This window comes from Zootoca vivipara, chromosome 13 (assembly GCF_965207765.1).
Source record: "Zootoca vivipara chromosome 13, rZooViv2.hap1.1, whole genome shotgun sequence".
Taxonomy (NCBI): Eukaryota; Metazoa; Chordata; class Lepidosauria; order Squamata; family Lacertidae; genus Zootoca; species Zootoca vivipara.
The window spans coordinates 39832932-39855933 of NC_142596.1; the positions used below are offsets into that span (position 1 = coordinate 39832932).

General features: G+C 40.9%; 1 protein-coding gene across 1 annotated transcript in view; it reads right to left on the bottom strand.

Annotated features, from left to right (window-relative positions):
- The window catches only part of SMG1 (SMG1 nonsense mediated mRNA decay associated PI3K related kinase), a 72154-nt gene that overhangs the window by 32855 nt on the left and 16297 nt on the right, over positions 1–23002 (bottom strand). Inside the window, exons 6-23 of the mRNA XM_035130581.3 lie at positions 22139–22352; positions 21028–21153; positions 20866–20938; positions 17751–17848; positions 17100–17273; positions 16286–16510; positions 14730–14831; positions 12953–13222; positions 11904–12034; positions 11163–11324; positions 9892–10010; positions 8891–8978; positions 8705–8806; positions 8158–8298; positions 7244–7443; positions 4214–4410; positions 2050–2214; positions 1141–1295 (exon numbers count right to left, since the gene is read on the bottom strand). Coding sequence (XP_034986472.1) covers positions 1141–1295; positions 2050–2214; positions 4214–4410; positions 7244–7443; positions 8158–8298; positions 8705–8806; positions 8891–8978; positions 9892–10010; positions 11163–11324; positions 11904–12034; positions 12953–13222; positions 14730–14831; positions 16286–16510; positions 17100–17273; positions 17751–17848; positions 20866–20938; positions 21028–21153; positions 22139–22352 — 2742 coding nt within the window. The remainder of the gene's footprint in view (positions 1–1140; positions 1296–2049; positions 2215–4213; positions 4411–7243; positions 7444–8157; positions 8299–8704; positions 8807–8890; positions 8979–9891; positions 10011–11162; positions 11325–11903; positions 12035–12952; positions 13223–14729; positions 14832–16285; positions 16511–17099; positions 17274–17750; positions 17849–20865; positions 20939–21027; positions 21154–22138; positions 22353–23002) is intronic.

Consider the following 23002-nt stretch of genomic DNA (forward strand, 5'->3'; position numbering starts at 1 on the left):
ATGCGAACAAGCAAGGAAGTGGTGGCAACAGCAGCAGCACCTTCCTACTTTCCAAGCTGGGATTCTCTGGCAGAAAAGGCAAAGAGACAGAAGGGTATCTGAGAGGCATGTAAGGATGATCTCATCTTTGTATGACTGGCCTTCCTCTCCTCTTGCTCTGACCTGTTGCCAGGCTTGGAAAAGCAGAAGCAATGCAAGAAGATATCTTGTTTATATCTCTTAAGCCTCTTGACTTTTCCTGCAGGTGCAACCCAGAGGAGGATCTTGGCAGATGATCTTATTACATAGGCAAGTTGATGTGGTAGAATATGTTCCTTCATGTACCCAGGTCTCAAGCCAAGCAGGCTTTTCAGAAGTAAAGCACCACCAGTTTGAACTGTGTTCATAAACATACTGGAGCTACTGAAGCACCAGATTCCTAATTAATTTACACAGAGCTTTTTTTCTTTAAAAAAATGTTTAGGGGTATTCTCATTTTGACTCAAGAAAACCAGCATTTTATAGTTCAAATTGGGAAAAATAAATATAGTGGTACTTCCGGTTACGAACTTAATTCGTTCCAGAGGTCCGTTTGTAACCGGAAACGGTTCTTAACATGAGGCACGCTTTCACTAATGGCGCCTTCCACTGCTGCTGTGACACCAGAGTGGAACTTCCGCTCGCATCCCAGGGCAAAGTTCGCAACCGGGAGCATCTACTTCCGAGTTAGCGGAGCTCGTAATCTGAAGCATTCGTAAGGAGGATGGTACATAACACGAGGTTCCACTGTACGGTAAATGGACAAAAGTAACAAAAGTACAAAGATTCACAAAATGTTTATGGGTATGCGAACCCCTGCGTCCCGTCCCCCCCAGAAAAAAAGCACTGAATATACAATAAGACACAATGTGGCCCCCACCCACCCAAGCCATGTACAGAGAGAGCAAATATTTCTGTATGAAGTGAGGGAGTGAGGGATGGGAAAATGATCTTACAGTACTGACCAGAGCTTTCTAGCAGGTTATGTAAATGTTCTGTACAAGCACATAACTCAACTGCAGGACTGCAAGGGGGGGGTAATTCCATTTCACTTAAATATAAAATACAGTACAGACATATACTCTCAGCTCTCGGATAGGTTGTATGCATGGACTAACTTACCGTCCTTCTGCTTGCTGGGCTACAGAATTAATCCAAGCAAGACTCCTCCCAACTACAGCAGATGACCAGACAGCTATTCCTTGGATTGCTTCAGGGCAATGAAGCTCACAGAGTGCTTCCACCACCATCATGATCGTTACTTCCAATTCATTCCCCTAATAGTGGGATGGAGAAAACAAGAGACTTCAATTTATAGGCTAGAGTGAAACAAGATTATACCAACCCACAAAGTCCTTTTGAACTCAAGTATATGTCTGTATATACTCTTACAATAATCTCTGAAGGGCAATCGTAACACTTCCCACTGCAGTAACCCATTACAAGCATCGCTTAAAATGGAGTCAATCAGCTGTAATTCAGGAATGACAAATTATTTTTCTCTGGAGCCGAGACAAGTACAACAACTTGGATTTATTAGAATGTGTGGGTTTCCTTTGATAGAACATTCTTTATCATCACAAGAGATCCATTTGCTATGAATTAAAGCCACCATTGTTTAAAGGTAAAGGTACCCGACTGTTAGGTCCAGTCGCGAATGACTCTGGGGTTGCGACGCTCATCTCGCTCTATAGGAGCTGGCATTTGTCCGCAGACAGTTTCCGGGTCATGTGGCCAGCATGACTAAGCCGCTTCTGGCAAACCAAAGCAGCGGACAAAAATGGTGTTTACCCTCCCACCGGAGCAGTACCGATTTATCTACTTTCACTTTGACGTGCATTCGAACTACTAGGTGGGCAGGGGCTGGGACCGAGCAACAGGAGCTGACCCCATCACAGGGATTTGAACCGCCAACCTTCTGATCGGCAAGCCCTAGGCTCAGCGGTTTAGGCCACAGCGGCACCCGCATCCCCACCCTTGTTTACTCAGACACAATAATATTGTGGGGGAAATAATATGTAAATGCAGTACCTGAGAGATATTATTGGCCTTCATTTCTGTTAGTAAATCAAAGCCATGCCTTACAGTCACGGCTGGCTGTCCAGCCAACAATCCAACCCTCATGATGGAAAGTCTAATTCGAGTTAACCAATCTTGGCAAGTCTGGCGATTGGTATAGAAGAATGTCCTGATAACCTTCATAAGCAGAAAGAGAGAAAAACAACTTGTTTTTACAGTATTTCTTCCGTACACTGAAAAATTATTTACATCAAGTCTTATCAATTTTTCAAGTTACACAGAGAGATTAGCAGACTTTAATAATAATTCAATTTATTGCAATGGGTCTACTCTGAGCAGAAATTAGTTTGATACCACCCAGAATTATTAGAAAAATTAAATGTTCATAATCTATTTGATATAGCTCAACAGCCATCCTCCTAGTAATTCAAAGATTTAAAGACAGTTGCAAAAGGTAGAGTAAGAAGCAACTAACAAGCTAGGTATTAAATGCAAGAGGATGTGTTTTGTTCCTGGGAAAAGCAGGGAAGAATCATAGAATCATAGAGTTGGAAGAGACCACAAGGGCTATCCAGTCCAACCCCCTGCCAAGCAGGAAACACCATCAAAGCATTCCTGACATATGCCTGTCAAGCCTCTGCTTATAGACCTCCAAAGAAGGAGACTCCACCACACTCCTTGGTAGCAAATTCCACTGCCAAACAGCTCTTACTGTCAGGAAGTTCTTCCTAATGTTTAGGTGGAATATTCTTTCTTGAAGTTTGAATCCATTGCTCCATGTCCGCTTCTCTGGAGCAGCAGAAAACAATCTTTCTCCCTCCTCCATATGACATCTTTACATATATTTGAACATGGCTATCATATCACCCCTTAACCTTCTCTTCTCCAGGCTAAACATACCCAGCTCCCTAAGCCGTTCCTCATAAGGCATCGTTTCCAGACCTTTGACCATTTTGGTTGCCCTCTTCTGGACACGTTCCAGCTTGTCAGTATCCTTCTTGAACTGTGGTGCCCAGAACTGGACACAGTACTCCAGGTGAGGTCTGACCAGAGCAGAATACAGTGGTACTATTACTTCCCTAGATCTAGATGCTATACTCCTATTGATGCAGCCAAGAATTGCATTGGCTTTTTTAGCTGCTGTGTCACACTGCTGACTCATGTCAAGTCTGTGGTCTACCAAGACTCTTAGATCCTTTTCACATGTACTGCTCTCAAGCCAGGTGTCACCCATCCTGAGAAACTGAGGAAGAACCGGTGAAAGGCACACCTAGCATACAAAGATCAAGTCACAGAATCCTTGTCTGTACACTGGACAGTACTAGAAGATAGCCAAGCCTGGATGCCTCCTTCCCACCAAAGTACAGTTTCAAGTAAACACATCAACTCCAATTTGTTTAAGAACTGTACAGCTGCTATGAGGCACTGCTGCTACATATGATGTTCTTTAATGAGAAATGTTTGGGAAAGTTACACCTGGGCTTGGGGTGCTCGGCTCTGAGCCCAGAAAGGGGAACTATCTTTAAGCCAGAAATCTGCCACCTATGCCCTCATCTGCTCAGGTGAAATGATGAGCAGTTCTGGTCAAAGTGACATCTACTGCTTTGTATATAAAGAATGAATGTACATTTGCCTGGGTGCGTACAATCCATCTCCTTGTTGCAGCATCCGTTACATGTCTTGTAAAGGCTAGGAGACCTTGTAGGCTGCTTTGCTATAAGTCTACATCTTGCTTAATAAGGATTAGAACTGATCACTCTGTTTTTGACATCCTTCTTTGGTATCCCTGCACCCAACCACTCCCATGAGCCTTCTTTTGGGCATGTGATTCAGAACACCATACTTGTGCATTACAGGTTACAGTTCAAACAGAAACCCAGAGAGAAGAAGTATCTGAAGAAGTGTGCATGTACATGAACGCTCATACCAATGTCAAACTTAGTTGGTCTCTAAGGTGCTACTGGAAGGAATTTTTTAATTTTGTTTCGACTACGCCAGACCAACACAGCTACCTACCTGTAACCAGAGAGAACATGTAAGCCCCAAAGAAGGCTGGCTCATTCACATAGTGCTAAACCAGAGTTTACTGTTACATCCAAACATCGTCTATGGATATGTTCCACAACGATCTGAAGACCCAGTGCAAGGTACTGCAATTATGTTACTGAACACAAACCTTGGGTGGAGATGTGAGTGCATTAGCACATCCTTCATAGGCATTGTACATCAGTTTCTCCAAATTCTCCAAGTACTGCAGAAGCAGAACCAGTCTCAGCTGGTTACTACTATGACCTTCATCGTTGTCTGCTGTAGTCCACTGGCTGACATCTTGTTCAGGGTTTAAGGTATGGGCTGCAAGACTTCTAATGATGCCTGGAAACATCCATTCAGAACATTTCAAGGTACAGGATATGAGAATGACTCCTTCAAACCAAAACTATGATTTCCAAAAGGGAACTCTGATCACTTACTATGAATGGACCTTCTAGGTTGGCATATGGATACATTCATGAGATGGGTTGTGCCCTATAATTTACTTAAGGCAAGGACGTGTGATTGATTGAACTGTTGGAGGTCTCCCTCTGGGTCCTCCTCCAGTTCCATCTGTGGCCAAGCTAAAAGGAGAAAGTTAACCCTACAGAGAACAAGAAAACACAATCCCCACAATCCCTCTCCCTACAAGGGAATGGAAATCAGGTTGGGGACCCAGAAGGGCATGTATCTGAGGCAAGGAAGATGAAATAGACTAGAGTGAAGAGGGCGGAAATGAGTCAATATGAAACAGCCACTGGAAACACCCCCAACCTCCCAAAGCGCAGCTGTGGATGTATCACTATGCCAACCTAGAAGACCTATTCGCAGTAAGCAACCGATGTTCCGTTCTCAGGTTGGCATGAGATACATTTCACAAGGGGACAATCTACCTAAACGATCATAAGCAAGAGTGGGGAATAGATTTTATAAAAGGTGGTCATTCCAGCTAGGCAGGATGTTCTGTAGGACACATCTGGACAAAACAAGGGCAAGACTAAATCTTGAGCCCTATTAATAAAATAATAATAATTTTATTATTTATACCCTGCCCATCTGGCTGGGTTTCCCCAGCCACTCTGGGCGGCTTACAGCATATCTAAAAACTTAATCAAAATATCAAGAGTTAAAAATCTCTCAATACAGGGCTGCATCCAGATGTCTTCTAAAAGTTGTGTAATACTTTGTCTCCTTGACATCTGAAGGGGAGGGCACCACTACTGAGAAGGCCCTCTCTCTGGTTCCCTGTAACTTCACTTCTCGCAGTGAGGGAACCGCCAGAAGACCTTCTAAGGAGGACCTCAGTGTCCGGGCTAAGCGATGGGGGTGGAGACACTCCTTCAGATATACTGAGCCAAGGCCGTTTAGGGCTTTAAAGGTCAGCACCAACACTTTGAATTGTTCGCTTTAGGTACAAATGAAGGGTCAGTCCAATGCTGTCCTTCTGGAACATGTGTATTTGGAGACAAGAATGCACTGAGATAGGGTGGATAGGGCACAACCTGCAGAACAGTGTGGAGATGCCATGCTAGAAAGTGATACACCACTCAGAGGTCTCATTAGTGACCCCCTCCACCCTAGAATTGCTGCACATGTGGATGCAAACATGGGGGTTTGCCATTACAGTAAATCATTGTTAAGACGTAGGAGAGGGTACTAGTTTGGCATCTGAGGGCATCTGGTAAGAGGTCTTGGTCAAGACCAACTTGAAGGAAGAATACAAGTTCTTTAACACCAGGCCACAGGGCAACAATGCTTTTTTCTCCTTGCTCATCTGCAAAAGGTTCTTCAAGCAGCCTCATAGATTATAGATTCAGAGGATAGATAGCCTATGAAATGCAAGGATGGTGTCAATTATGCCTACAGCTGATGAGGTGGCTCCACTCAATGTCCACATGGCTAGGTGGACCCAGGCAGTATTGGTCCCCAGGAGATAATATTCAGTCTGAGCAGCAGGAACCACAAGTGTAGTGGAGGAGGTCCAGAAACCAAAGTGATAGGGCTGGGGAAGTGCAATAAGGAGGACTTTGGCCACTCAGGAACTCTAGACAGGAGAGGGATTGAAATAAAATTGAACAGACCACCCTGATGCCAAGGAGCTGTAAGGAAATCTATAGCCTCTGCTCTGCAAATCTGAAACTGGGGGCAGGGGGAGACAGAAGTTCCACATTGACCAGCTTGGTGAAGAGGTCTAGGAGGGTGAGTCCATGATCAACTGAAGTAGCTTAAAAGTGGAGCTGCTGAGGACCCACTTTCACAGCTGGAACCAAGCTCTGCTCTGGAAGCCTGCTGTGCAGTTGAGCCCATCCTTAATTTGCTGGAATGTCAGCAAGAGAAAATACTTCTCGTCTCAGAAAAGGAGTGTTCAGGTTCTCTGTTAGAAGGACCTGGTTTTGTCCATTCCAATGAACTTTCATCATGGCATTGTCTATGAAGACTAGGAGATGTTTCAGAAGAATCAGTGAGGATCATCAGGCACTGGTGGCCTGCTGAGTTTTTTTAGGTTTGGAAGACTTATTTTCAGTTGGAGTAAGCCCCAGCAGTGAAGGAATAAGCAAGGAAAAGCACAGGTAAGCATTAGGTAAAATATACTTTTTCTAAGAAAACAGGAGGCACAACTGAGATAAACAGAATCTTAATGGAACAAAGAGGTTTGGAAAAAATATAGAAAGGAAAAGAAAGGAACAGAGAAAGTTGAGAAAGGAAGACCTTGTCTGCTTTAGACAAAAGCAGAACCAGAGGGAAATGGAGTCCTCCCAAGAGCTCAATCACATGTTCTTGCTTTTTTCCATTCAACAACATTTATGAACTGTACTGCTTACTTGACGGAAAGCCTCTAAGCCATTTCCAAAGAACACTTGGAAGAATCATAGGACACAACTCATCCCATGCCAACCTGAGAATAACTCTTCAAGAAAGCATCACAAATAACCTACATCAAACATTCTAATTAACACCATAATAGATGCAAATATGTTGTGACATTCAATCTCAATTCAGTGAATATTCAAATTAATGAAAATCACCTGCAGAACCAAAATGACAATATGCAGCTAAATACAAATCAACACTTTTTCTCCAAATACATTTTAACTTTTTAATGGAAGAAATGTTATATCATGATTTTAAAACTTAAAAAAAATATTCCAAAAATATACAAGCTCTTTAAGATTACCTTCAATTGTCTGGAATGTATCTTGAGCTCTGCCTAGTGGTGTCCTTAACTTTGAAAGGACAGTAAATTGTGCTGCTTCCCAGATAGCCCACTGCCAAAGAACAGCTTCAGTTTTCAATAAATTGCGGGGAATATTTGATTGGTCACGTTTATCCAGTCTCTGGCAACTGTAAAATAACCTTTCAAGCCAGCTTTCTTTCCTGAAACAAAATCAGGTATTAAGACAAATGTGTAACGATTAATATTTGCATTTATGTATATCCACTTGGACTCAAGGGAGGAGGAGTATGTAAGACACATGATAGAGCAGTGATAGTCACGCAAACATTAATCCATTGTCTCTATGATGAAGATGCTTTTCCTGAATAATTAGTGTCATATGAAAAAAAATGGGTGACATCCAAGGAGCAGATGCCCACTCATGCAACTGGACTTTTCCTTCATCTCCTCTTCCTCCAAATCTGCTCTCGGGGGGGGGGGGCTCCAACTGCTTGGGGGGAAGTGCTTGGGTGGAGAGGGAAGCTGCACAAGGGGAAGCCCCATTGCCTGAGCAGACAGATACTGTTAGATGTCTGCTGCTATCAAGATTTTGCTAAAAAGGTGAATGCATACATCCAACATTAAAATATGTCTTCTTCACCATACCAAAGGACCAGTCATTTAGGTGTCTTCAACATGGATTTAGTTCTAAAGAAAATTAAAAGCAGCTAAGTAAACAAATTGTGAATGCAAATCTATTGAAGCAATAGATATTGTGCAATAAACTGGTTGGTGAATTACTTAACGTAGAGACAAATTTACAAATCTCTTGGCAGTTGGGTTGCTGGAAGCAAAACACAGATCTTTTTTTCAACAGAAAAAAATACAAGTATCTTAAAAAATACTTATCCTTTCAAATACAAACACAGACTTACCCTGTTCTGTGAGAACTCCCATACAAGATGAAACTAATGATATCAGAAAAGTCTTGTGGGTGAAATGTATTGCTTGGAGCTTTGCTCATATGACTTCTTATAGCCAGAGAGATTTCTTGTATTTCTGTGTGTTGGTTGTTACTGCAAAGATAGAAACTCATTACTTTTTGTTTTTTTAAAAAAAAATTAATTGCAAAACAGTTTACATAAAACAGCACAGACCAAAAAAAAAAGAACAGTATGCAATATATATGCAACAGATATAACAGGAAGTGCGTATAGGCAAAGAATATGTAGAAAGCACAATAAGGTGAATCGGAAGTCAAAAGTGTGTGTGAAGTTAGACAATTTGTTGTTAGTGTGTGTTTCGTTGCTATTGATGTACGGAAACTCATTACTTTTTGTGATGCTTTCACCCTTGCTGCACTTGTACCTACTTTCTCCATTCACAAGTGGCTACAAGTAAAGACTACAATATAGATATAACTAAAACTAGATTAACACAGTCAGCACCCTCATTCCAAAAATTCAATACATATACACTTACCTTAGTACTACATCTAAAGGAATAGACTTCAACAGTTTTCCAAAAGCTTGCCTTATACGAGCCCCACTGTGGACTAGCTGAACACGGCATACATCAACACATCTGCATCAGATAAATAAACACAATAAGAACTGCATACAAATTTGAACATTATTATTTGTCCTGGAAACAAAATTAACAACGTACCTCTGCAACAGATCATCTGGTAGAGAAGGTGACAAAGCATGGAGGCTGCTGCATGCCTGAAGACAAATATTAACATCTTCCAGAAGAGCTATGTATTGGGTAAAAAGGAGACAGTATTAATTTTTTTTATCATGTAACTTAGGCTATCACTGTATTTAATTCACACGATCTCTAACATCAATTTTATTTTATTTGCTTTTATAAAAAATCAAGATCAAATATTATGTCACTCCCTGTCCTTAATTTCACACACCAATGCTAATAGAATTTTCAGTACAGGCCCATTACACCAGGAGCTATAAAAGCCACTGAAAAATAAAAGTAACGATGTGCATCGTTAACATAATTTTGTTCCAGAGTGTGAGTCATGTAGTGTCACCCATGCTGACATTTTCCCATGCTGACATTTTCTTCTTTGAATTTATATCCATGCCATGTCACAAACAGCTTCTGCAATGAAGTGAAGTTTGTTGTGCAGTTCGAAGGAGAGTGTACAGTTAAAAAAAAGCATCATGACCCCTTAGGCTCATGACACGAGTTCTGTAGTTCACTGGATTTTTTATTCCCCTTTTCTCCATGTAGAAATTTAATTGCTCTACGTACAACACAATAATCCAATGTACTGTAGGATTACTTATCCTTTTAGAGCCATGTGAAGCATCAAGTTCTCACTACCATACACAGTCAATTCTACAACTTGGGTCACTTCATGTGAGGGCATTTAACTAACCAAGACTCCTGTGTGGCACCCTAAAAACTTAACAAAAGCACTGAAGCATAATAAAATGTATTAGCCTTTAAGGTGGCAGACAGATGTCTTTACTGGTTTTGTTGAAACAGACTAAGATGGCTACACTTCCAGAATTTGTCATTTAGCAGATGAATTTTAGGCTGGACTGGAAAAATGGTTGACTATGTGTTTAGCCAAAGCATGAACAACACAATTGGAAGGAATTGACTTTACCCATTTCTTATGCTAAGCAGAATAATAAACCACTTACTATTTGCCAGAAGTCCCTTGCAGAACTTATGAAAAGATGGGAGGGCAAACAACGGTGCATATGTCTCTGATTTTTTCATTAGGACAGCCACTTCCAAAGCCCATGTCATTAGTAGTTTCCTAGAAATACATTATACAGCAGTTACTCTAGATAATTACAAATTAACATTTCTAATTCTATTGGGCTTGATCTAGGTTTGTCATGAAAGGAGTTCTGCTCCCACTGGAGGGGGAGGAGATTTTCACATTTTCTTCCTTCCTCCCCACCCTCGGTACCCCTCTATGTTCAATTGCAATACCCTCCCCCTAACAGCATGTGAGGTGGCAGAGCTACAAAGGGAAAGAGGAACCTCTCCCTACCCACTTCTGCTGGATCTCAGTCCATTCCATAAATTGAAGGGGTCTATATGTTTATGGAAGGACAAGTCTGGATCCAACTCTAAGATGACACACAGAACACAAGGTTTGAGTGACCTGGCACATAAATATCAGACATATCCACTTCAATAGTAATGCAAGAAACTTTTATCTAATTTTATCACTGGAGAACTGAGTAGAATGCATATTACTTACACATTAAAAAGGTAAAGGGACCCCTGACCATTAGGTCCAGTCGTGACCGACTCTGGGGTTGCGCGCTCATCTCGCATTACTGGCCGAGGGAGCCGGCGTATAGCTTCCAGGTCATGTGGCCAGCATGACAAAGCCGCTTCTGGCAAACCAGAGCAGCACATGGAAACGCCGTTTTGACGTGCTTTCGAACTGCTAGGTTGGCAGGAGCTGGGACCAAGCAACAGGAGCTCACCCCGTCACAGGGATTCGAACTGCCGACCTTCTGATCAGCAAGCCCTAGGCTCAGTGGTTTAACCACAGTGCCACCTGGGTCCCTTACACATTAGTATACTGCTAAATCATATAAACTTCTAAAAGTGGTTTACATAAAATATGAACACATACTAGGGAGTAAGCTCCACTGAAGACATCTGGACTTGCTTCTGAGTAAACAGGCATAGAGTAAAACTGCCTATGTGGACTGTACTAGACAAAATTGACTGTTTTAGAGTTGCTTTGGAGTAGTTAGGCATATAACTTTTTTTTTTTAAAAGAAACTGCTTTCTGGCAAGGCATAACTAATTCCACAAACTGTTATGAGAAACATAAATGCATCAAGTTCCCTAATTTTTATGTATAAATATACTGCTGATGTTTAATTAGTACCAATCATTCTGTCAGAGACACATCTTCTTTGGGCAGGGAGAAAGCACTAGTTACCTGGTATCATGCGTAAGGTTATCCTTCTTAAGTAAAAGTCCCAGGAGATTTAGTATTATGGAGAAATGTTTCTTTGTAGCTGTAGTTACAGTGCTAATAACAGCCCCATCAAATAAGGAAGGAGATGAAGAGCTGAGGCTGCTAGATATGAAATGGTCATGCCTGGAGATCAACACAAAGTTAAATGTTTACTATTTGGTGACCACACACAGGGTTAAAGTCACATGTTGCTGCAGCTCCATAATGTTAAAAAAAACCCACCCCACTGCCTCCTAGAATCGCTTCTCATTCAGACTTCCCATCTTGCCAATCTAGGGTTCTCTTGCAACTAGAAAAAGTTTTTAGTCCCAGTAACCAATCCTCTCACTTCTCTTTCTCTCTTAAATAGACTCACTAGGAACACTCCATACTGCCCATTCTACTCTCCTAGCTTTCTGATTTTTTAAAGCATTTTAAGAAATTATCTCAGCCAAGAGCAAAGGTTTCACTATCACTCATGAAAAGAAAAGTACAATACAACAGGCATCTTCTAACGCAGCCACCATTATCTGACTGTGGTTTGTGAAGGGGCGCCCATTAAAAAGAATGGAGATCGTACAATAACACCTATTATGTTGTACACAGTACACTGATAAGGTATTAACAATACCTTCCATTGTTCAGCTAAAACAACCAAGTGCAATTGGTCCCTGAACTGATCACTATTTTATCATTTACATTATGGAATGAATGCCTTCACACCTGGTGCAATGGGAATAGAGGGTGTAGAGCACTGCATACTGGACTGCAGGAAAGTGAACTGCTATGTCACCATGCACAACCATCAAATTCTTGCTCAGCAATGCAAACACCGTTGGAGATAGAGCCCACATCTGCCAAAGCAAGCAATAGTAAAGAACAAAGTATTTATGAAAATTACATTGCTGTCAGTCCTATATTCATTCAGCATTGTTGTTGTTGTTGTTGTTTTTTTAAAAAAGCATGACTATGTCTTCTCAAAACTGCTACCTAATCACAAAACTAGTAGTAAACTAACAGCTAAGCAATAAAGTTTTCTTGTAAAGTGTGATACAAGGACAAAACGGGATGGGACAGGAGATTGTGGACATTTTCTACAACTGAAATGACCATAAAGTGATCTTAAATTGTTTTATTCAGAAAAGAGCAAAGTGACTTCAGCTAGTGTTTGAACTCTCTCTTCATATGCGGCAGCATTGAGAGGGAAAACAGACAATTGTGTGTTCCTGTGTACTTACATACGACCCTGTGTTGCAGCTAATAAAGCAAAGATAATGCCTACTTAATTAGTTAAAGTGACCATGGGGAACCTCTGGCCCTCCTGATGATGCTGAAATAAAACTCCCATAGTCCCTGACCACTGGACATGATTGTTGGGGCTGATGGAAGTTGCAGTTCAGCAGCATCTGGATGGGCTAAGGCAGGCAACCCCAAACTGCGGCCCTCCAGATGTTTTGGCCTACAACTCCCATGATCCCTAGCCATCAGGACCAGTGGCCGGAGAAGATGGGAACTGTAGTCCAAAACATCTGGAGGGCCGAAGTTTGGGGATGCCTGGGCTAAGGTTTCCTACAGCAGAGTTAACTTGATTGTTAAACCATTCTAACCCAGGAAGGATTTCCCCACCCAAGTAAAAATGTGTGGTTGTCCTTCAATGTAGCACAGTGAATGACATGACAATATATACTATACCAGATTTTAAATTTAAAACAGCCACTAAGATGTAAGCACTTATAATTGCCATTCACATTTATACTGTAGAACATACTCACTCCAATCAATGAGTTTTTTGCATTTCCTATTGTAGTCAGAGCACTAAGGTCGAATATAACAACAAATTTTGCATTCGCTACATCAAAAATATGGTTCTTGAAAGCATCATGTTGAATTTCAGAACAAGCCTCTGGAAGCTGCAGACTGCAAAGAAGACTGTTCAAGGCACATGCCATTTCCCCAAGAATCAACCTGTAGGCTGTTTCCAAAACCGGAATGTTCTTTAAGCTTAGTACTGCTTGATACACTGCATGTGCTGCTGCAACCACCTTGAGAAACAAGAGAAATTCAGCATGTCACAAAGGTTTGGAGCTGCATATTACACATTTTCTGTAGCTTGTCCACTCTTCACAATCATTAACACAGTTGAAGGTAAGTACGTATGGTACTGGTATAAAATAAATCTGGCAATTTAGTCTGTTCTTAAACTTTATTTTACTTGCCTCTAATTTTATGATAGTTGATTGTTTTTACTGTACTGCTCTTTGCGGCATGTTTTAATTTTTATCCATGTCTACTGTATGCTGCTCTTGGCATCAGCATGGATGAAGAGTAGTTTAGCAGTGTTTTTTAAACAACAAAAATAGTAATAAACAAAATATGTTTCCTTAGAACAACCACAATTACTATAATCAAAGCTGAAAGAGTCTTTGTTATTGGAAGTGAATGCCCACACTTGCAGTTTCAACATGCTCTGCCGAAAGGCATAAAGAGAACATCCAGTTAACTCAGAGCAGGCCCCCTGAAGCAAGTGGACTTAAGTTCATTGATTTCAGTGTGTCTACTCTGTGTATAGCTAAAGTTGGATATCACCCTTACATAAAACCCTTGATAAGCAATCATGGATGGAAATATTTATTTATTCAACTCATAAAATTTATACACAGCTTGTTAAAAAAAAACCTCAAAGTGGTTTACAAAAAATTAAAACAGTGAAATCAAGAAAAAAAATCACAACTATACTTTAAAACATACAAAAGTTAAAGTACTAAAACATTATTTATTTATTTCATAAAATTTGTTCATGGTTTATACGGGACTGATTCATAGCCTCATTAATGAGAAGGCTCACCAACTGCCTATGGACCACGGCAAGAGTGTCAATTATGGGATGTATCCAATTTTACGCAAAAAGGCAGACAGTCTTTTTGATCACCTCTTCCACGCCGCAACGCATCACCACCCTCACCCCAAAAAGCCTCTGCAGAGTGTCAGGGGAGATCTATCAAATGATGCAAGCTGTGTGTTATAGAGATGCAGAGGGAGGGGATGAGTAGTGTCATTCATATCTAGCACAGAAACAACCAAATAAAATCAAGACCAAGCAAAAATGTTTTCCATCCTCCTAAAAATAAAAGAAGTTGTTTCGCCAAAGCGTGCTCCAAGCATATTGTAGCCTTTGTACAAAACTCCTGTAAGAGCCTTGTCAAGTACAACAGCTCAATATGCCAAACATGCTCTAGAGCTGCTTCATTTCCCATTCTCTTAGCACTTGGTTTCTTAAGTCCACTCCTGTTTCTAGGCACAACAGCCTCCAGAGATTGAGCAACAGCCACAGTTATGCTTTGTCAATTCAAGCAGCACTGCAAACCAATTGGGCATGATGCATGAATTTAGCTACTAACCATGCAGAACAGCTTACTCACACTGGTCAGCTGTAAAATTAAAGGGCATGTACATATGTGCTTTCTTTTAATTTAGAAATTAACATCAAAATGCAAAATCTAAAAGTGCATCTAAACAATTGTGGCATGAAGGTAACCATTTATTGCTTACCTCTTTTTCCTTATGGTAGCGGAGTACAAGCAATTTTGATTCCGGTATAAACAATTTCTCTATAAATGATGATGGAAGTTTTGTATTTATTTGTTCAACAATCTAGACAGAGAAGAAGACTTGGCATTACACTTTTACTTCTCAAATCTTCACTTTAAGTCAAATATATATTTTGAAAAACATTGATAGCTTGCTGAGATGTTTAGCCAATGGCAATTTAAGATTTCTTCTTTCCACTGGCAACTAAGAAAGGTACACAGGGTATTTATTGTGAAGGTGGTTTCTCTCTTGGGGTGAACAAGGCATCCAAAAGCAAATGTCTTAAATCCTCCCTCCACCAAGGAGAAGCAAGGAATCATACTAAGCTTTAGTATCTGGTCTGCCCAGGGTGCCACAACTATGACAGACAACAGAAATCTGAGGCATACCAGAAGTGCAGCTTATGAGACCAGAAAAATTCAGACAGGAAACAAACAGATTCCCAAAGGCACCTACCTATCCCCTAAAGAGCCATGGACAAAAGCTTAGTCACATGATTCCTTGCCTATCAGGAGGATTTAAGCCATTCGTTAATCAATGCCACCTGGTTAGGTAAAGGATATGGAATGATATAATCCCACAATCGCTGCTAGCACCAGAGCCAATATTTAGAACAAGCATCAACATTTTGACAGGCAGAAATTGTAAGCTTTTAAAAATACAGCAGTACCTCGGTTTAAGTACACAATTGGTTCCAGAAGTCTGTACTTAACCTGAAGCGTACTTAACCCGAAGCGAACTTTCCTATTGATAGTAATGGAAAGTGGATTAATCCGTTCCAGACGGGTCTGCGGAGTACTTACAACTGAAAGTACTCAAACTGAAGCGTACTTAAACCAAGGTATGACTGTACAGACATTAAGAAGTGATCCCATAATTTACAAAGTACTTAAATCCTTAAAATGCTATTAAACCCTTCCTATCGTTCCAAACCCGGGACGCCTAGGGCTTGCCGATCAGAAGGTCAGCGGTTTGAATCCCTGCAATGGGGTGAGTTCCCGTTGCTCGGTCCCAGCTCCTGCCAACCTAGCAGTTCGAAAGCACGTCAAAGTGCAAGTAGATAAATAGGTACTGCTCTGGTAGGAAGGTAAATGGAGTTTCCGTGCGCTTCTCTGGTTTCTGTGTTCCGTTGCGCCAGAAGCGACTTAGTCATGCTGGCCACAAGCCGGAAAAACTGTCTGCGGACAAACACCGGTTCCCTTGGCCAGTAAAGTGAGATGAGCACTGCAACCCCAGAGTCGTCCATGACTGGACTTAACAGTCAGGGGTCCCTTTACCTTTACCCATCCCTCCAAACAACTCTATTAGGTAAATCACCTTTCTCCTCATTTAAAGATGGAGAGGTGGGACTGGAAAAGCAGTGATTTGCTCAAGACCATAAACATTTTCTAGAAACCAAAATCAAGCTAGAGAATGGTCTCCCTGACCACTCTGTTCAATCACTCATAATCTTAAATTGTCAAATGAACGAACAAAAACCAACAATTAAAGTGAGATATTATGAGAACTGTATGTACCAGCATCAGTAAGTTCAACACCGAGATGATGTAATCAGTACCACAAGTCTGACAATTTTCCAGCTGATCTAATCCATAAGTGATGACCATGTCACAGTGTATAGTCATACTGGGATCCAGACTACCAAGCAGGACACCGACACACTCATTGGCAGCTGTCAATACAGCCTCAGAAAAGAAGACTTGGTTTGCTGCTGTCACACACCTCATTACTCTGTACAAAACCTGAAAACAGAGGGGAAAAGATATACAATTAACTGAAAGGTGAGTGCTGTCCTGTTCCTCTGAGGCTAAAATTGCACAACCATCTGGAGTCATTCCAGTCACACGCTTTCACCAGAAAATACTAATAACCACTACTGCACATCAAAATGGAAAATGATTTTAAAGTCTGGTGGCATAAGAACAGACAGCACACAGGGCACAATGCAAAAGTCAAGCACAACTGCATCTTCCAGAGGTTTGAACAGAAAATATATAAGCACATCCTCATCCTATAAACAGGGCTTGAAGACGGTTAATTTTGGCTGGAATGTGTCCCACAGAGGTATTCTGCATAGGTCCTTTTCTGCTGATTGAAACTAAGTCTGGAACAGTGAGTTTTAATCCAGTGACATTTGATGCTCTGGAATTACACATCTGTGGTGCAGGCATGTTTCCAACAGAAAGGTTGGAGGGAGCACCCAGTATGTCAACTGATGAGTGACAACAATTAAGGAGAAGAGGCAACAAGCTTATCAGATTCCTATTCAATTTGGGGCTCACTGCCACAAAGGGTTTTTAGGTATGCAACATGAAAGACAGGAAGCCTTACATCAGTTACGTATGCTTCAGTAATTGGTGGCCCTCTAATGGGACTGAATCGTTCTCCAATACTCCTCACCACGGTACTGAAAACTCGAAGTAGTGCTGCCAGTTTGGGCAGTGAAACACTCGGAGGAGGAATATCTTCATCTACCGATTCTCCAGAAGCCACATGGCCAAGGTCCTACATGAAGAAATGTAGTTAGCATATACCCAATGCAAATTCACAACTGCAAGCTTTGTGTATTCTAACCCCACAGTGCAAGATACTGTATCTCTATGCTAACATAAGCATATTCCAGAAGGTACAGTTAGTGCAGAATTTGGCAGCTATGATGCTTAGCTGTTAAATCTTAAGACCTTCAAAAATGGCCTTGCTTCTACTATCTTTGGTCAGCTGTCTGATGATTTTTTGGAAGTAGGCCTTCACTATGGTAGCACCAACCCTTTATAACACCATCTCTTGCAATATAGGACACCCCGAAAATGAGCTTTGAGTGAAAACTGAAGATCATATATTCAAATAGGTTTCCTCTGACCCTTACAATGCTTTTAAAGTGTGCCGATCTATTTTGCCTATTGTTTATATGCAAGGGAAGACACAACAATACCCAATATCCTGTTCCCTTTTAAACACTTATCAAGACCAACAGTTTATTACCTCAGCATACGCTTCCATATCCTCTAGAAACTGACCAAGAAGTGTGGTAGAAAATGCAAGGTCAGCTACCCAAAATGGTTCGAGGCTCTGTAACCACCCTGTACAAAGTGCCAAACCAATAAAAACAAAGTTATGATCAAAAGTACACTTGGTTTACTCAGAAACAAAGTCACCTAAAATTGAAGTATACCCACAACAAACCACCAGCTCTAATAAATACTACACAGTGGTAATTTTATAACATCAGTTACATTTATCAGGAAAATCAAAATAGAGCATGATGACACATTTAGAAGAATGCATAAGCCAGGCATAGTCAACAGAGAACATTTGTGGCCAAATTCTGCCTAATGAAAGCCACACCCATACCATAAATTCATAAAGCATATTGCTTTTCCCAAAAGAATCCTGTGAACTATAGTTCTTTTAAAATGCTAATAATTGTAGCTCTGTGATGGATAAACTTAAGGTTCCCGGGATTCCTTGGGCAAAGCCACATGCTTTAAAGCAGGCATCCCCAAACTGTGGCCCTCCAGATGTTTTGGCCTACAACGCCCACGATCCCTAGCTAACAGGACCAGTGGTCAGGGCTGATGGGAATTGTAGTCCAAAACATCTGGAGGGCCAAAGTTTGGGTGTGCCTGCTTTAAAGCCATGGTGTGGATGTGACTCAATACTGAGAAATTAAATAAAATATCTTTCATTTCATAATTAAAAGCAACTTTACAGAATTGAATGAGGTTGCCAGGTAACTACATTCTGAAAGAAAGGACATTTTGTAGCAGGGTGTCAGGGACAAGCAAGAGTCTGAGGGGTGGGCAGAGGAGGCGGGGTAGGGTGGGGACAGGAAGATGATCCAGGGGAAGTAAGCCAACCATTTGTAGGGGGGGGGGAGGAGCCAGGAGAAGGAGGGAGAGAAAGTCCAGGCAGACAGAGACAAGAGGAGAAGAGGAGGGGAAAGAGTTGCAGGAAGGTGCACAGGTGGAAGCGACAGTCCCAGAGAGCGCTGGGCTGTTAGAATCTCCTCTGTCCCCTCTGCCACTGTCTCCAAGGTCAAGGAGGGGCTTACACCTTAGAAGCTCGTGCAATCAAGTGCTTTGCCAATAAAAAACTAAACTTTCAAACACTTTGTCTTCATTGGGGCTGGGTATGCTCGGGACACGGGGCATCTGCAATAAGGGACACAACACTGAATAAATTCAGGGCTATCGGATTAATGAAGGAAGGCTTTATCAGAATCCAGCATTCCATTAAAAAAGAAAGAGCCTACTGAGGGAGCTGCACAATTACTGACACATTGCAACTTCATGGTATTTTATGGGGTGGGGTGCATACTACTAAAAAATAGGAAAAGATCGGCCACTACTTCAGAGAGCTCTCCACAAAACTACATCCTCAATGAAATGAACAACAACAAAAAAGCAAAATAGTTGCAACATGAATATGTCTTATATATGAAATGCGGGTGGGAGAGAGGACAGGAAGCTTTCTCATATGCAATTGGGGGAGGACGGCAACACTTGCAATATGAAATGCTCCTGGACAGGGTTCCAGCCACCTATGCCATTTTCCAGGATACTCCATTCCATTACTTCTGCAAACTTTGAATTCCTCTGAGCCTACAGGTATCTCCCTCTTGTATGTGAATGCCACCATTTGGTAACAATCCAAGCTTGTTCATTGTTAACGTATTTGCAAGAAATGGGAATGTGCAAAAGAACACCTTATTAACTCTGCCCTTGCCCCAAGTTCAGTTATTGGTCCTTGTATAGGTATGAATTAAACCAAGTTACAATTTTGATAGAAAGCCAGCTTTAGACCTCTGGGAAAATCAGATCATCTTCCCATGGTATGATGCCACTATTTTATTTTATTTTATTTTATTTTATTATTATATTTTTCAAAAAGTTGATTCTGATAAAAATGTTCAACTTTAGGAAAGCCAGACATTCCTTTTAACACTGGGGCTCCCAATGTCGTGCCCCTGAGGAGCTCTCTTAGTGCACACAAAACCATGCTCACCATATACACGTTGCACCCTTCATCAAGAAGTGGGGAGAGTAGTTACCTTTCCTGCTTTGAAAAGCATACAGAGCTGAAGGAGGAAGTTGAAGGAGTGACGCCTTCAACAGCACCTAAAAATGAAAAGAGGAGTGCTATTCTCCCCTACTTCCTCTTTCAGTTTTATGAGCTTTTCAAGGCTCTGATCATGCCCTGAGCAGTTGTACAGAAAGCAGAGTGAAAAAGAGGGCAGAAGCGAAAACTGAATACTCTGGGAAATGGGAAATAAAACCGGGGGGGGGGGGCTTGCCACAAATGTCAGGAGAAAGAGAGAGGAGAAAAGCACACATGCACACATTGACACAATGGATCCAGTAAAGCAGATTCTCTTGAAGTTACACAATTTTTTCACGGGTTCCCCACCACAGATCACTTCCATCTTCCATTAACTAAACTAAAAAAACAACAACAACACAGTTCTGGTGCTTTCCAGCACTGACATGGAACAAAAACATGTATCCTTATTATTTATTATTATTATTATTATTATTATTATTATTATTATTATTATTATTATTATTTACAATAAATCCCTTCAAAACTAGCATTAAATCATAGGTCACCTTGTGGCTTTGTTGTCAATCATGAAGATCCATGAGGATCTGCAGCTCAGATCAATGTTTGTTGTGAAGGCAAGAACCGGATTTATGATTTTTACTGTAAGGTCTGTCACAGTTAAGCTTTAATTTGATGGTGATTTTGTGGTGACCCTGTGTAAAATCATGGTGTGTGTGTGTGTGTGTGTGTGTGTGTGTGTGTGTGTGTGTGTGTGTGTCTGCCTGCTGCGGTGAGGAGGAAATGAAGGAGACTGACCAGGGAGTGGAGGGGGCGGGCGGAGAGAAGCAAACAAAGACAGTGATACCAACAGCACTTTCTCAAAATTCCCACAAGCCCAGAGATTCATGTTTTAACTGAATCCCTGTGACTAATACTATTTCCTCATCCCAAAATAAGCAAAGTGAAGTATACACTAGTAATAACACTTCGCCTTCCAGAAGGAAGCCAAGAACATTTATTAAGGTCATCACATGAAATTTTATTTTTTAAGACTTACCAGACACTTGCTGTGTCAGAGAAGGTTTCTGAGTGTGATCAATATGCCACCCAACTAATATGTCAACAGTGTCCTTGGAAAGCAATACAGAAAAATTAATCCACCTGTAGCACATGTGTCAATACCGATCTAAAACCAAGAAAGAGAAGCAAAGGTGCTCACCCTAAAGTTAGTGCTGAAAATGTGAGGGTAACATCGGGACACAAGGAGGATGCACTTGACACATTTACACAGCAATTCTGGTGTATCCACGTTCTCAAGGATAGACTGCAGGCTAGTCATCACGAGCTTCAAGAAAAAAAAGTGCGCACCCAAAAAACCCATATTGAACAAAAACTATTCAGGCTATTAAGAAAACAACCACACTGTTTACAGAAGTGCACTAATAACTACTATTTAAATAATCTATCTTGTCAACAACATGTAGAAATGCATGCTGATGAAGTAGTAGAACTGCTTCTGAGTAGCACTGCTTTGGTTCTTAACCTATGTTGGACACATGCTTTACAGGGGTGGAGAGAGAGGTCTGGATGGACTGGCAAGATGGATACTGGTTCTAATGAACCTCATGCCCACTGAGAGAACACCAAGGGTTGCTCCTACTATTAGATTTTTCCACTCATTTTATATAACCCACTTGCCCCTTCATCTTACCCCAATTCTCAATTTCAGTCTCTACCAATGAATAATTCCTGCCCATCATATCAGTTTTTCTACCACCATTTCCAGACACTAATCAACTCTAGTAATTTTAATTCATGGTTAAACAGAAATGTGGACACCGTGCACCTTTAAGGAGATGCCCTAAGATCAGAAAGTAGTCTCAATAGGCTTGGAGCATTCCACAATTGGTTTAAAATTCTGTTGGCAGGCAGGTTCTAGCAGTGAAAAGTTATGACACTGAGCTAGGAGACCAATCAGTTATAACAGATTACTACAGCACATTTATTTATTTATTTATTTAACAAGATTCATAAGCTGCTTAATCATCAAAACCTGTATTCAATTTACATTAAATATATATTAAAAATAAAATCAACAGTTTTAAAAATATACATTATAAAATGCACATTAAAATATGCATCAAATTTACATTTCAACACTTATGGATTTCAGGTACACAGAAGTTCTGAAACTGTTTATTATGCCCAATATCTAAAATGAAGCTTTAATATACTAATATGCTAGCCTGCTTAAATTTCAGCTTCTTCATTTCAGAAAATGATTCAGTATCTGAAAAGCCAAAATGCTCCAATTTAACTTTTGTTCTTACTTGCATTACAGATGAAAATGCTTTCTTCTCTCCCACAGTCTCCAATGCTTTGTAAGTTGCACACAAATAAAGAAGTTTAACTTCATCTTTAGTGGATGAGCTAAATTTACTAAAAATCCATTTAAAGATCTTCTCTGCTTCATAGCTCAGAGAAGCACAAAGAAGTCCAAGACAGCAAGCTCCCTCCTGTCTGAGTTCTTGAAGCAATTTGCTACTGCATTTATGAAAAAAGAAAAAGTAGTGGTAAGGATTTTCAGACATGAAAAGTAGACATTTAGCAAATGATGACAATAAAGACTTGAATAAATGGCTATGATCTGGTTAGCACTTTCCATTAATGTGGAAACACATGGTTTGCTGTCAATTCCTTCCACTTCCCCTCTCTTTCCATCCAACTCACAGGTGGTAACCTGAAGAGTAAGCATGTTGAAGGCATTTGCAAAAGGGGTGAAATGTCTCCTCTTCCCTTCTGTCCTGTGCTTTCCCCTCATCTATAAGCACAAAGACTCTCTCACACAGAAATCAAAACGTCATTCATACAGATGAACATTCACAATTCCCAAGTATTTCTGTTCACACAAATCTACTTATTCATGGATACCTGCCAGCATATTGGTAGCATATTTCCCGGGGTTGTGGGGTACCAACATACAAGCAAGAATCAGTTAAGGAGCAGGAGCATGGAAAGTTGTCTTCTATGGACTCTATACACTGAAGTGCTGTGTGTGGTTCAATGTGTGGTTCCTTTACCTTCTGCTCTCCCCTATCTCAGCAGGTCAGAAATTCTTGCCACAGTTCCCATTCTAAATCAGCCCAGGAACTACTATGTCTAGCAGGAGCAGTTACTGAGATTCTGCATGTTCC